We start from the raw sequence: 15,810 nt of genomic DNA, 5'->3' as shown, positions 1-15,810 counted from the left end.
ATTACGTCCTGCTACATTTTAGAACATACGAGATTTTTATGACTTGAAGCCTGCCTTTTTTTCTTTCCGTGTTGAAACAGGTGAGTCACATTTTAAGAACTTCCTAGAGTTCCAGTAGTGTATACTGTTATATTGATGTCTGTATTATTCTTTAAAATTCTAATGATGAATATCTATTTAAAATCATTTCTTGAGGAAGTCAGTACCATGTTTGTAGAATAAAAGAAATTTCACATTTGTATTGATAACTCAAGGTAATACTCTACTATAGCACAGAAAGGAATGCATCTAATCATAAAGAGAAGTAGGAAGGAAAAGATGCACTGTGCTGAAATGTTTGGTTAAAATGTTGTGAGGTAAAAAATATTATGAGGTGAACTAATTGAAGGACAGAATAAGTAAACGTATTAGATGAGTCAAAATGTTTATTTACTTTCTTCTTCAAGGTTTTAAAATTAAATTTCTTCTTCATTTTTTGAAAAAAGAGAAAATCTTTTGGAGTGTGTCCTTGAAGGCTTGTTTCACTTGCTGGTTTCTGAGAGCATAAATGAAAGGGTTTAATAAAGGGGCAACTGAGGTATAAATAACACTTACACCTTTGGATAAAGTCACCCTTTCCTTTGCTGTTGGCTTTATGTAATTAAAGATACAGCTACCATAAGTAAGGGAGACTACAATCATATGAGAAGAACAAGTAGAAAAAGCCTTTGTTCTTTTCTGAGCAGAAGAGGGGATTTTTAGAATGGTCTTGATAATATATGTGTAAGAAAGAACCAGTAACAGCAACGTGACTAGGAGATTTATAAGAGATAAGACAAATGAAAGTAATTCCAGTAAATGAATGTCAGTGCAGGAAAGCTGCAGCACAGGGGAAGAGTCACACATGAAATGATCAATCACTTTGGAAGCACAAAAATCCAGTGTCAGTCCTGAGGCCAATGGTGGAAACAAAAGCAGAAAGCCAACTGTCCATGAACTGAATAGAAGTTGGTAACACACTTTGTTGTTCATAATGATGGGGTAATGTAGAGGTTTGCAGATTGCTACATACCGGTCAAAAGACATGGCAGCCAGTAGGTAAAATTCTGTAATTTCTAGTAAGAGGAAAAAGAATAACTGAGATGCACAACTATTGTAGGAAATTATTTTGTTTTTAGTCATGATGCTTATCAGGTATCTGGGAATACAGACTGTTGTCAATGAAGCTTCCAAGAAGGAGAAATTTCGGAGGAAAAAATACATGGGAGTCTTGAGGCAGGAATCTAGCAAGGTAAGAAGGATAATGGTTAAGTTCCCCACCACACTGAACACATAGTTTAGAAGGAAAAATATAAAAATCACAATTTGCAATTGTGGGTCATCAGTCAATCCTAGGAGAATGAATTCCATCTCTCTTGACTGATTCCTCATTTCAGACCTGAGTACTATTAAATAGAGAAAGAAGACAACTTCAGAATTGGAAAAAAGAAGATTTTTACAAAAGCTACTGTCAGGAAAAAAGAAAAAACGTAGTAAGAAATGTAAAGAAGTTTAAAAAATTGATCCAATTTAACAGGATAGATGATACTTAAAACTGTATTAGCCTTGGTCAGTCTAACTGATTGTTGCGTTTAAGTGACAGTTATGATAAGAACAGTACTAAACTTTTTCTTTTTCCCTATTTGAACTTGAAAGATCATTTAAATTTTAGCTGATTATTTCCGAATGAGGTAAATTCTCTTTCATGTCTAAATAGAACAAAAGCTTGACCTTAAATGTATTTTCTATGTATAGCTTAAAAATCATTGAAAAATTTCTCATAATATCCAGAAAATTAATACCAATATCTATATGTAATTTTCTCTTCAAAAATTCTTAGCTCATCAAAACACTTAAAAATTTGTGAAATATGGAAGTAATGACAGTTACATACTATTTCTATGATTGAAATATTCAGATATATACCATTATTTTGTCCCAATGCAGTACTTCCCCATTGTTCCTTTATCTCATTTCACTTAATTATTATTTTTCATTCATTTCAAATACATCAGTCTTCTCAGCAGTTGCATTTAATCATGAGGTTTTGACTGTTACATCTACATAAAAATAGAAAAGTAAATGACAGTTCAAAAGTCAATGGATATTACCGGACTTTTACTTGTAGCAATGCTTTCATTTATGATCTAGATATTGACTGCAAATTATAAGTGACTTACCATATCTAGAATACATTGATATAATTTTCCCCTTATGGGATTATGGTAGAAACAGTGGTCAAAAGTAAATGACAAATATTCCATCTCTAATAATATTACAAAAAATTCAATAGTTTAAAAGGAAAGTTAATTCCAAATCATTTCTGCAGAAAGATTCTAATAACATATATGCATTCTGGAAATTATATTAATCTGTTAATAACTTTCACTCTCACTGATGGTCATTAAAATGACACAACCCAGATATTACAAATAATTAGAATCCTCTTTCAGGCTGGATGAGATTGATTTTTTGTCTTTTTTCTTATATATTAAGATGAAGGTAAATGTCTCTATAAAAATACTAAGTGAAAATATAATGCTCTAAATGAAAAGTGATTTGGGGAAATCCCTCATACAAAAGGAACCCAAATTTTGTAACAAAGAATTCTTGCTTCAAATTATGCGCTAACAAAAGGAACAGTTTTATTACTTTGCTCATAAGATACACAGGGGATTAATTTTAAGAAGAAGAAGAAAGAAGAGAAGAAGAAGAAGAAGAAGAAGAAGAAGAAGAAGAAGAAGAAGAAGAAGAAGAAGAAGAAAGAAGGAGAAGGAGAAGAAGAAGAAAGAGGAAGAGGAAGAGGAAGAGGAAGAGGAAGAAGAAGAAGAAGAAGAAGAAGAAGAAGAAGAAGAAGAAGAAGAAGAAGAAGAAAGAGGAAGAAGAAGAGGAAGAGGAAGAGGAAGAAGAAGAAGAAAGAGGAAGAGGAAGAGAGGAGAAGAAGAAGAAAGAAGAAGAAGAAGAAGAAGAAGAAGAAGAAGAAGAAGAAGAAGAAGAAGAAGAAGAAGAAGAAGAAGAAGAAGAAGAAGAGGAGGAGGAGGAAGAAGAAGAGGAAGAAGAAGAAGAAGAAGAGGAAGAAGAAGAAGAAGAAGAAGAAGAAGAAGAAGAAGAAGAAGAAGAAGGAGAAGAAGAAAGAAGAAGAAGGAGAAGGAGAAGGAGAAGGAGAAGGAGAAGGAGAAGGAGAAGGAGAAGGAGAAGAAATGCCCCCTGGAGACTTATATCAGGAATATCAGTTATGTGAAAAATAAGACAACAACCAAAACAAACAAAAAAGGAAGGAAATAAAAACTACTGTGAATTGCCTTAAGCACAAAACTGAATTTCTTTAACTACAAAACATATTCTCCCAAAAGAGAACTAGAAGTAATTTAAACCCTAAACTTAATGCCAACAAGAATTTCAGATATTCCAGTACCCTGAGACAGTGTGACCATTTCTACACATTAAGAGGGGTTAGCCCAAATGGAAACTGTTCACTTGCTTCCCCAGTCAATAGTAGGATTTCATTAACTAGTGAAGTAACTATGCCCCAAATTGGAGGTGTAGGGCAATACTTAATATTTTGCTATTTTTAAAATTTTGATATAAAATATAAAGAAGAAAACCAACAAATAACCATGAAGATCATTTATTCCCGGATCATTTGTTGATCCATCTGCTATTTGATATAATAGTATGTGTTTATAACAAAAAAGAATATTCTACTAGATAAGCATGTTATAGCCATTAATGTCAGGGCATTAACATTCATAGATTATTAACATACTTCTCCAATGTTATTTAAGTTTCACCAGTGACTAAAAGTTTTTTTTTTAATAGAAAATAATACAATTTAGACTTATATGTTAATTTAATTACCATAATGTTTTAGTTTCCTTTAATTTGGAAAATTCTGTAGTCTTTCCTTAACTTCAAGTATATTGATTGAAATTTTTTCTCTTTTTTTCTTCTTTAAATTAACTCTACGTATATTTTTAAAAATTTTGAATCCAGTATAGTCTACCTACAGTTTTATATTAGTTTCAGGTGTACAATGGAGTGATTCATTAATTCTGTACATGATGCAGTGCTCTTTAAGGTAAGTGTAATCTTGATCCCCTTCTGTACATGCACACTTGAGCTGCTTCTATATTTTGGCCATTGTAAATAATGTTCAAAGGCAGAGTGCACAAATATTTTAATTACTATTTTTATATTCTTTGGGTAAATGCTCAGTCGTGGAATTAATGGATCATAGAGTAGTTTTATTTTAAGGTTTTAGGAAGCCTCATATTGTCTTCAACAGTGGCTACATCAATTTGTATTTCCACTAATAATGCACAAAGTTTCCTTTTGAATTTATTTTTGTGTTTGATATAAGAAAGTGGTCCAGTTTCTTTCTTTTGCATGTAGCTTTCCAGTTTTTCCAACTCCATTGGTGAAAAAGACTGTCTTCCCACTGCTTATTTTTGCCTTCTTTGTCAAAGAGTAATTGTACCATGGGTTTATTTCTGAACTTTTTATTCTGTTCCATTGATCTGTGTCTACTTTCCTGCCAATACCATACTGTTTTGATTACTATAGCTTTGTAATATAACTTGAAGTCCAGAATTGTGATAACTCCAATTTTGTTCTTTTTCAACTTGCTTTGGTTATTTGGGTTTGTGATTTTGGTGGCACCCCTATCTAAAACAAATTTTAGAGCTGCTTGTTGTAGTTTTGTGAAACATGCTCTTAGCATTTTGATAGGGATTGCAGTAAATGTTTAGATTGCTTTGGGTAGTATAAACATTTTAACAATATTTGTTCTACCAGCCCATGAGCATGGAATACCTTGCCATATGGTTGTATCATCTTCCATTCCTTTCATCAGTGTTTTACAGTTTTTAGAGTACAGGTCTTTCATCTCCTTGGTGAGGTTTTTTTTCCTTAAGTATTTTATTATTTTTGGTGTAATTGTAATTGAGATTGTTTCTGTCCATATGATTTATCCATTCATGTAATAGGGTGTGAAAGTCACCTACTATTATTGTATTATTATTGATTTGTTCCTTGATGTTTGTTATTAACTGCTTTGTGTATTTGGTGCTCCCATATTGGGTACATAAATACTACAATTGTTATATTTTCTTGTTGGATTGTTCCTGCTATAATTAATTAGCATCATTTGCCTCTTTTTAGAGTATTGATATTAAAGTCTATTTTATCTGATATAAGTATTATTACCCCAGCTTTCTTTTCACAACCATTTGCATGATAAATGAACAATATATATTTCTTTGTGTACAGAGAGTGAGAAAGGAGCAAATATATGAAGAAAAAAATCAACAAGGAAACAATAGCATTGATGACACATTGGACAGACCAGATGAGTTTAGCAGTGGTATTCAGATTATTCCAGCCTAAAACAACAGAATACACATTCTTTTCAAGAATGACTACTCTCTGTTATAGATCACAGGTTAGGCCACAAAAGAAGTCTCAACAAATTAAAAAAGATCAAAGTCATACCACAATGCTGTGAAACTAGACCACAACACTATGAAACTACAAATCAACCACAAGAAAAAAAAAGTGGAAAGAACAGGAATACATGGAGGTTAAATAATGTGTTACCAACAATAAATGGGTCAACAATGATAGCACTCAGAAATAAAAAAAAATACATGGAGACAGTGAAAATGAAAACCCAATGGCTTAAACCTTTGAGGTGCAGCAAAGGAGAATCTAAGAGGAAAAAAATATCAGCAGTTGTCTTTAAACTGTCTGGTATGGTTTCTACACAGATTTTATGTAGCATAAGCTACTTACTGTTTTATATGTTCTCTGGGCTGCTGGATCACTGGAAATATTTCAGTGAATCAAAATTGCTAGAGCAGGGCTACTCATAAAACACTAAGGAATATAAAAAATCATATACATTAGTATTGAATTTGAAAAGGAATCTTGGGGACAGTGTCCAATGAGACAGGGGAAAAAACAAAAACAAACAAACAAACAAACAAACAAAAAAACAAGCAAACAACCACACTAGGTAAAGTTTGCTTCCCTTAATCAGAGATTAACAATCAAACATCTAGTTCCTAATGCATATCTCTACTGAATGTGCTACTCCCCCATGCCAACGTTTAAAAACTGATAATCTACTACATAGTACTAAGTCCACTCTTGTTTTTAATTTAAATTCAATTAGCCAACCTATAGTAGTGCATCATTAGTTTTGAGGTAATGTTCAATGATTCATTATTTGCGTATAATACCCAGTGCTCATCCATCACGTGCCCGCTTTAATGCCCATCATCCATTTATCCCATCCTCCCATCCCCCTCCCTTCTGTAACCCACAGTTTGCTTCCTAGAGTTAAGAGCCTTCAGAAAGGATGAATACCTACCATTTGCATGACATGGATGGAACTAAAGGGTATTATGCTAAGTGAAATAAGTCAGTCAGAGAAAGACAATTATCATATGTGGTTCCATTGTTTACTTAATATGTTTAATCTGTCTTCCAATAAGAAGGTTTGGTACTATAAGAGTGCTAATACTTCATACATTTTTTCCTTCCCACTCTGTTGCTCACCAGCAATGGACCTTGAAGAGCTTCTTGTTTTGTTTGATTAGAATTTTAATGTATTTGCCAAGAATAATATTAGGAATTAGTACCTTCCCCAACTAGACTATAGTAATATAATCATGCCCAAATGATATAATGTGAGTGTAAAACACCAATAAAATTGTGCAGGTCCTAAGTAAAAGCTATAGATTCTTTCAGGTTCCCATAGTTTTAAATATGCTTGAAATAAACACAACTTTTTGTCTCTGTTTTGTTTTACAAAGCAGTTACCACATTGGCTGTTATACCTCAAGATCTAAGGCAAATTACTCAACCTTTCCAAGCATCACTTTGCACACCTATAACAGAGATAATCAGTCTATGTTACCATAAAGCTGTGAAGATTAAACATGATATTATTTAGGACATACCTAGTTAATTGTTCTCTAGAGAAGAGATATTATTTTTTAAAGATTTTATTTATTTATTTGACAGACAGAGATCACAAGTAGGCAGAGAGGCAGGCAGAGAGAGAGAGGAGGAAGCAGGCTCCCCGCTGAGCAGAGATGTGGGGCTCGATCCCAGGACCCTGGGATCATGACATGAACAGAGGCTTTAACCCACTGAGCCATCCAGGCGCCCCAGGAAAGATATTATTATTTATGAAATTCCTATCAAAAACTCATGTGGCATAAGTGTAATGGTGACTGCCTACATCTCCATCTGCTATATATTTAAACAAATAATACAGATTTGGGAAGCCTGGTGGCTCCATTGGTTAAGCGTCTGACTTCAGTTCAGGTGATGATCTCAGGGTCCCAGAATTGAGACCCACATCAGACTCCCACTCAGCAGGGTATCTGCTTATCCCTTTCCCTCAGACCCTCTTCTTCCCCTGTTCATGCTCTCTCTCTTTCTCAAATAAAAAAAATAAAATATTTATTTTTTATTTTTTATTATTTTTAAAGCTTTTATTTATATATTTGACACAAAGAGAACACAAGCATGGGGGAGCAGCAATCAGAGAAGCAGGCTTCCTGCTGAGCAAGGATCTGATGCTAGGCTTGATCCCAGGACCCTGGGATCATGACCTAAGCTGAAGGCAGCAACTTAACCAACTGAGTCACCCAGGAGCCCCTAAAATCTTAAATAATAATAATACAGTTAAACAAGGGTAGTACATAAAAAAGACATAACACATGCCTTGAGCATAGCTAGAAAGGAAAAGATGCATGACTTTTAAATAATTTATAAGCAATAAAATAAACACTCAACTGAGCATGAAGAACTGGACAGATACTGCAGTTTGTGTGCACAAAATATGATTGTTGGATAATTTATTTCATACTTTTTATAGCTTTAAGAAAGAAAATGTAAGAAAAAGAAAGAAATGTGATATTAGTAATGGAACACAAGATTTTAGAATAAACCTATGAAAAGAGTGTTTACTCAAGTCTTTACAGTAAAAATAAGTATTTATATTATTTGGAACAATCAGGAAAATGATTATTGTTTTATAGCCACTGATGTCTTATTTAGTCTTACAAATCAATGAGGAAATGGAACCTATAGAGGGTTTGAAAGAAAGACACAACAAAGTTACTTTAGGTTTAAAAGAAAGCTTAAGGAAATGAGCACATCATAGCAAGTATTTGGGAGATGGATATTAGAAGATACTCTAGAAGTTGAAATTTTATTTGCCCTTTAATGGGATCTTCGCAATGACATCCATTCATGTTAATACATATTTTCATTTGTGTCTAGAAAGCAGTACTTTATGAAGCAAGTTTCTGAAAGCTTGTTTTACTTGCTGATTCCTCAGGGCATAAATAAAAGGGTTCAACATGGGGGCAATTGAGGTGTTGAGAATAGCTACTCCTTTGGTCAGTGATGCTCTTTCTTTTGCTGAAGGCTTGACATACATGAATATACAGCTCCCATAAGAGATGGAAATGACAATCAAGTGAGAGGAGCATGTGGAGAAAGCCTTTTTCCTCTGACTAGAAGATGGGATTCTCAGGATGGTGCTAAGGATGCACAGGTAGGAAAGAATCACTAAGGCCAAAGTGAAGATCAGAGTGACAAAAGCAAAGTAAAAGCCAATCATCTCCAAAAGCCATGTATCTGAGCACGAGAGTTGTAAGATGGGGAAATAGTCACAAGAGAAATGATCAATTACATTGGAAGCACAGAAATCTAGCTAGAGGATGAGCATGCGTGGTGGGAAAATGGTAAGAAATCCCCCTAGCCAGGACCCAAAGACAAACAGGGTACAGACATTTTTGCTCATGATGGTGGTGTAATGAAGAGGCTGCAGATGGCAATGTAATGATCAAAAGACATGGCAGTGAGAAGGAAAAGTTCAGAAACACCCATGAAGATGAAGAAAAATAGTTGAGCTAAACAATTCTTATAGGAAATGGTTGATATTCGTAATGATTGCCCCCAAAAATTTGGGGATAGAGACACTGGTGAATGTGATTTCTAAGAAGTAGAAATTCTGCAGGAAGTAATACATAGGAGTCTTGAGATGACAGTCTATCAAGGTGAGGATGATGATGGTTAGGTTTCCAGTGACACTTAATACATAAGCCATAAATAAAAAGATAAAGATTACAACTTGAAGCTGTGGGTCATCTGAGATGCCCAAGAGAATGAACTCCGTAATCATTATATGGTTTCTCACACTGCTTTTTATTTTCTTTAAGCAAAATCTGTTGAGAAACAAAACAGAAAGAAAGAGTGTGTGAACAGTAAAGGAATTGAAAATTTAAGAGTTCCTATTATTAGCTCCAATGAAATGAAGCAATGGAACTTTTTTCCTGTGTGCAGTTTTGCAATATCCACTCAGCCTGTTAAAGTGTAAATATTTTATACATCCTCTCTTGAAATGGAAAACCGTATTCACAGGTCTATGTTAAAAGCCCCCTCACGAGTGACTTTACATAACACCTGTACCTGTTACCAAATTGTCTACATGTGCAATATATTGCTTAATTTTTATTTATTTATTTTTAGTTTAATTTCAGTATAGTTAACACACAGTGTTATATTCATTTCAGTGTACAATATAGTGAGTCAACAATTGCATACATCACCCAGTACTCATCAGGACATGTGCACTCCTTAATCCCCACCCCCTATCTCTCCCTTTCCCCCACCAACCTCCCCTCTGGTAATCATCAGTTTGTTCTCTACAGTTAAGAGTTACTTGGTTCCTTGGTTCCATACTTCATATTGGATACTCCAATGGGGGAAAAAAAGTCTCTTCAACAGATGGTTTTGTAAACTGGTCAGCTACATGCAGAAGAATACAACTACACCACTCTCTTACAACATACACAAAACTAAACTCAAAATGGATTAGAGTTCTAAAAGTTGAGACCTGAAAGCATAAAAATACTAGAAGAGGGCACAAATAGTAATCTCTCTGAAATTGTCCATAACAACATTTTTCTAGATATGTCTCCAGAGGCAAGAGCAATATGTTTCTGCAAGAATCGTTATCACGTCTAATTTAGATATTGAGACACTGTTTTCTAGTTTCCAAGGTTGTGTGCTCCTAGGACTGAAATGTCTAATTCTGAGTTTTCACTCTGATGCCATTTTTGAACTTTGCTGTCTTCTAAGATTTTGGTGGAAGCTGAAGACCCAGTCACAATTTCTGAGCTTAATAAGAGTTATGATTATTGTTATTTTTAATATATATTCTTTCAAATGTGGCCAGAAGAAATAAATGTGTTTCCTATCTTAGAAATATAATACTAGAATTGCCTTGGTTATAAATGAGAGTAGAATTCTTTATTTATGTGAAATAAATCAGAAGCCAGAGATGTTATTTAATACATAAATGAAGCCATACAAATAACATAATTTTTACAGCAAACTGGTACATTTATGTCATCTTCATGTTCCTTATTTAAATTAACAATTGACATACTTGTCTGCTTTTCTTTTTCTTTTTTTTTCTTTTTTCTTTTTTGCTCACTTTGTCTTTTTGCTCTCCAAATTTTTCTGAGGATAAAAGGAGTTCATAAAGGAATTTTGTGATGACAAATGTTTCTTGTCTTTTCTCCAGAAGACTAAACAAGTTGAATCAATAAAATTCTTTGTAAAATTTACTTTTAGAAACCACAAATTATTAAAATGTTTATCTGTATGACTTTTATCCATCACATTCTCTCTTTATTCTTAGGAACGAGCATTTTATCTATGCCATAAGTTCTTGATAGTATTATCAAGTATTATCAAGTATTATTTTTTTTTCTATGGGATGAACTGGGTAAGTCTGTAGGGCAGAAGTGTCAAGTTTGTATTGTGCCTTTTTTTCTTTTAATTTTTCTTGACAATCAACATTCTCTTCTTTTAGGAATAGACACATATTTGGTATACCATACCAACAGAATTGGCAGATCAAAAGACAGAGATTGTTCCTGTGTTTTGAACAATGACTGAAAATATTAAATTTTACAATTAGTAACTGTACATATACTAGTTTGATAACTAGCAAATTTGGCAGATCAAAAGGCAGAGATTGTTCCTGTGTTTTGAACAATGACTGAAAATAGTGAATTTTACAATTAGTAACAATCCCAAAGTTACAATCCCATAACTTTGGGATCCCTGCAATTTATTTCAACAAAATAACCTCTGGAATGGAAGAGAAATGAGCACATTCATTGACAATGTAGCATATTTTTTTGATATGTCTAATGATACAGGTCTTAAACATAACCCCACATTTTCTTAATTTACTTAAAATGTGAGAGGCAGTGCATTCATAATGAATTTCAGGTTTTTGTCATGCGTTCACCCTTGCCTCTGTCATGTAAAATGCAGGCTTGGTTGCATGCAAGGTTTCTATAGTTTCTGCTCTAAGCAAAGAAATTTCTTTTTATCGCTTTTATCTTTCCATATTACCATAAACATTGTTCTGACCTGAACTTCAAGAATTACCATTGTAAGCCTGTGAGTTCTTTAAGAGATTTCCAGGAAATAAAGCCCTCTGACTTGAAGGTAAAATATTTCACAGCTCCCTGGATAAGATGAAGATTGACTGAATACTATCCAAAGACAAAACAATTTTACCTTCTCTGGTCATTGTATAAATCCCTGAGAGACCAGAGTGGAGAAAAGAAAAGGAGAGATAACGTAAGAAGTATAATGATGCCATGACATGCATCTATCCAGACAGCTAACAATATAGTGACATAAAAGCAAAAATGTACCTACCAGCTGATCCAATCAATCTGGTTTCCCTTTGTCTCTACTTATTTTTCCTCATATTCCTATGGAACTCAGTTGATGACTCAGGAGATAATTTATTCTCTGTTCCTTCAGGAATAGTTAAATATAGTGCTGAGCTGCATAGTAGTGGACCCTTCAGTGAAGGTAGCAGCCAGACTTTATTAATTTATACATCTCCACCTATATAAAGTAGAATGAATAAATAAACAATTTATTTTTGTTGTGTACTTTTATTACTAACCCTAAAATGAAAATAGAGCTCTGAAATAAAAATATCTGAACAGTTACCAGATTTGTTAAAAACAAAAAACCCCAAAACATTTTCAGACATCAGTGTTAGGCTATCGCCTATCTTCTTCCAAAAACCATTCAGGATTAAATCCTCTGCCAGATCTAAAAGCCTCTCCAGAAATCCCTTATCCTTTCAACTCTCAGCCCCAACCTGCTTATTATATCCACACTCTACATCACTAATTTTGGATCCCATTGTTCCCTTGAAAAATGCCTGCTCTGTGCTCAACAAATTTACCTACGTTTTCTTTTTTAAGTTATTACTTTAAAAAAAATGTGAATATAGTTGACACACAATGTTATGTTAGTTTCAGGTATACACTTAGTGATTTGACAAGTTTATACATTATGTTATGTTCACTACAAGTCTAGCTACCATCTGTCCCCTTACACTGGTTTTATAATATCATTGATTGTATTCCTTCTGTTGTGTTTTTACTCCCATGACTTATTCACTCAATAACTGAAAGTCAGTATCTCCCTCTCCCTTTCACCCCTTTTACCACCCCCCACCTCTCCTCTCACAACCATCAGTTTATTCTCCATATTTAAACATCTGAATCTGATTATTGTTTGTTTATAAAATTTTAAAAATAAGTCACGTATGAAGAGAATCATATGGTATTTGTCTTTCTCAATCTGACCTATTGCACTTATGATAATACCCTCTATATCTATCCATGCTGCCTCAAATGGCAGGATCTCACCCTTTTTTATGGCTGTGTATTTTTCCATTACATATATTGTATATACATACACACACCAAGATATATATATGTACACATATGTGTACATATATGTGTGTATAGATATAGATATAGATATACCACCTCTTCCCTATCCATTCATCTATTGTCAGACACTTAGGTTGCCTTCATATCTTGGTTATTGTAAATAATGTAAAATAATGTCAGTAAGCATATGGGTGTGTATATTTTCAAATTGGTGGGTTTTAAGGGGGGTGGAAAATACCCAATAATAAAATCATTGGGTCCTAAGGTATTTCTATTCTTAATTTTCTGAGAAACCTCCATAATGTTTCTACAGTGGGTGTAATAATTTACATTCTTACAAAAACAGCATATGTAAGGTCCTTTTTCTCCACATCTTCCCAACATGTGTTATTTTTTGTCATTTTGATTGTAGCCATGCTAAGCTGGTGGAAGGTAACATCTCAGTGTGGTTTTGATTTGTATTTACTTATTGATCCATGAAGTTGAGCATCTTGTCAAATGTCTATTGGCCATCTATATGTCTTGTGTATTCAGGTCATCTGCTTATTTTAAAATCAGATTGATTATTTTTTGGTGTTTAGTAGCATAAGTTCTTTATATATTTTGGAATTTAACCCTTATCAGATATATTGTTTGCAAATATCTTCTCCTATTCAGTAGGTAGACTTATTATTTTGTTGATGCTTTTGTTTGTTGTGCAAAAATTTTTGTTTTGCTGTAGTCTCAGTAGTTTATTTTCACTTTTATCACCATTGCCTATCTAGAAAATTGTTGTTATAGTCCCTGTCAGAGAAATTACTGCCTGTGATTTTTTTTTTCCCTAGGATTATTTATGGTTCCAGATCTCACATTTAGTTTTTTAATTCATTGAGTTTATTTATTTTTTATTTTTTTTATTTTTTTAAATTTGAGTACACTGGGTTGGAAAGTAGCAGGTTTCATTCTTTTATATGTAATTCTCCAGTTTTACTAGCACTTTTTATTGAAAATACTGTTCTTTCCCCATTGCATTTTCTAACTCCTTTTCATAGATTAAGTGACAATATGATCATAAGTTTATTTCTTGGGTCTGTAGTCTGTTCTATTGATGTGTGTGTCTGTTTTTGTGCCAGTACTGTACTATTTTCATTACTATACTTTTGTAGTATAACTTGAAATCTAGGATTGGGATACCTTGAACTTTATTATTCTTTCTCAAGTTTGCTTTGGCTATTTGGGGTCTTCTGTGGTTCCATATACATTTTACGATTATCTGTTCTTGTGAAAAATGCTATTGGTATTTTGATAGGGATTGCTCACTGAGGTCTCAGGCAACTGGATGCAGATCCTAGTCCAGTCTGGGCTTTTAGGGCATATGGGGAGACAGAATCCCTGCAGCTCTTTGGTGCTTTTATTTATTTATGTATTTATTTATTTTTTAAAGATTTTATTTATTTATTTGACAGAGAGAGATCACAAGCAGGCAGAGAGGGAGGCAGAGAGAGAGACGGAAGCAGGCTCCCCGCTGAGCAGAGAGCCCGATGCGGGGCTCGATCCCAGGACCCTGGAATCATGACCTGAGCCGAAGGCAGAGGCTTTAACCCACTGGGCCACCCAGGCGCCCCTCTTTGGTGCTTTTAAACTGCAGCTTTTCCTACTGGTGCCCAAGGACAGAGGAATCTTCCCAGGCCCTCAGTACTAACCCTCCCACTTAAGGTCCAGGCAAGGGGGTGGGGCCTCACTTTGTTACTGTGTCTCCTGTTTATTCTGTGCTCTTACCTTTGTCTTTATCTTTGGTTGTTCAGAAGCTGTTCAGTCAGCCCTAGTTCTTCAGGAGGAATTGTACTACTAATAAGTTAATTCGGTGTAGTCTGTGAAGAAGGTGTGTTCAGGGTCTTCTCCCCACACCATCTTCTCCTATCAAAGATACATATTAATATCTTGAAAAATCAGAAGAATTTTTGAAACTTTAGCTTTACATTTTCAATTATAGGAGTAAATTGCATAAATTACCAGAGGAGATTTGTATGTAATTTAGCAGTTGCTTTGTTGGTTAAATTTTAGGAAATCAGGTTGCTACCAATATCACATCACAGCTATAGTGCTAAATCCATTTGTATGCATTCCTTTGCATATATACAAATACTTGTAGAATATTTATGTGAGTCTAAATTTTGATAAATATTTCAAAATTTCCCTCCTACAGACAAAAGTAAAAACCATTGCAGGCTAACAATCACAGATATTAGAAATCACTTACATATTTTATAAACGGGAAGACAAAATGAAGCCACACTTCACTTAGTAATAAAGACAGTCTCATAAAGACCAGATCGCAGTGTCCAAGTGTTGAGGCTAAAGAGACCCAATATCTTCGTAAACTTGCCATCTGTCACCATACAACAGGTTTACAATAGCATTGACTATATTCCCTCTGCTGTACCTTTTATTCCTGTGACTTATTTATTCCATAACTAGAAATCTGTACCTCCCACTCCTCTTCACCCATTGTGTTCATCACCCACAACACTTTCCATATGGCATTTGTGATTTTGTCCTAATATATGTTCTCCATATTGTTCTCTGCACTGATGGGTTTGTTTCTGATTTGTTTCCTGGTTTACTTGTTCATTTTGCTTTTTAGAGTCTACATATAAGTGAAAACATCTGGCCTTTGTCTTTCTCTATCTGGCATATTTCAATTGGCATAGTATTCTCTGTGTCTATCAATGTAAATGGCAAGAACTCACCCTTCTTTATAGCTGAGTAATATTCCGTTACACACACACACACACACACACACACACAACCACTTCTTTCACTATTCATCTCTCAGCATACACTTAGGCTGTTTCCATATCTTGACTATTGTGAATAATGCCACAGAAAATGTGAGGGTGCATAAATCTTTTGGAATTAATGTTTTTGATAAAATATTTTTATTATTTATAATACTAAGCAAATGATTTATGTTCCATAACTACCAGTTTATAGTCACAATTATAAATCA

General features: G+C 34.0%; 1 protein-coding gene and 1 pseudogene across 1 annotated transcript; both read right to left on the bottom strand.

Annotated features, from left to right (window-relative positions):
* Positions 1 to 468: 468 nt before the first annotated feature.
* On the bottom strand, positions 469 to 1,416 carry LOC125107298 (olfactory receptor 6C6-like). Its single transcript, XM_047742248.1, has one exon. It carries the CDS (start codon positions 1,408 to 1,410, stop codon positions 469 to 471), a length of 942 nt encoding a protein of 313 aa, XP_047598204.1. The 5' UTR covers positions 1,411 to 1,416.
* Positions 1,417 to 8,299: 6,883 nt separating this feature from the next.
* On the bottom strand, positions 8,300 to 15,309 carry LOC125106885 (olfactory receptor 6C3-like; annotated as a pseudogene).
* Between the last annotated feature and the right edge of the window lie 501 nt (positions 15,310 to 15,810).

This window comes from Lutra lutra, chromosome 8, assembly GCF_902655055.1.
Source record: "Lutra lutra chromosome 8, mLutLut1.2, whole genome shotgun sequence".
NCBI classification, from domain to species: domain Eukaryota; kingdom Metazoa; phylum Chordata; class Mammalia; order Carnivora; family Mustelidae; genus Lutra; species Lutra lutra.
This window is presented reverse-complemented; position numbering and strand designations above follow the sequence as displayed.

Bases quoted from the DNA above. Each gene is read 5' to 3' on its own strand.
- LOC125107298 (XM_047742248.1), bottom strand. From the start codon at position 1,410: ATGAGGAATCAGTCAAGAGAGATGGAATTCATTCTCCTAGGATTGACT.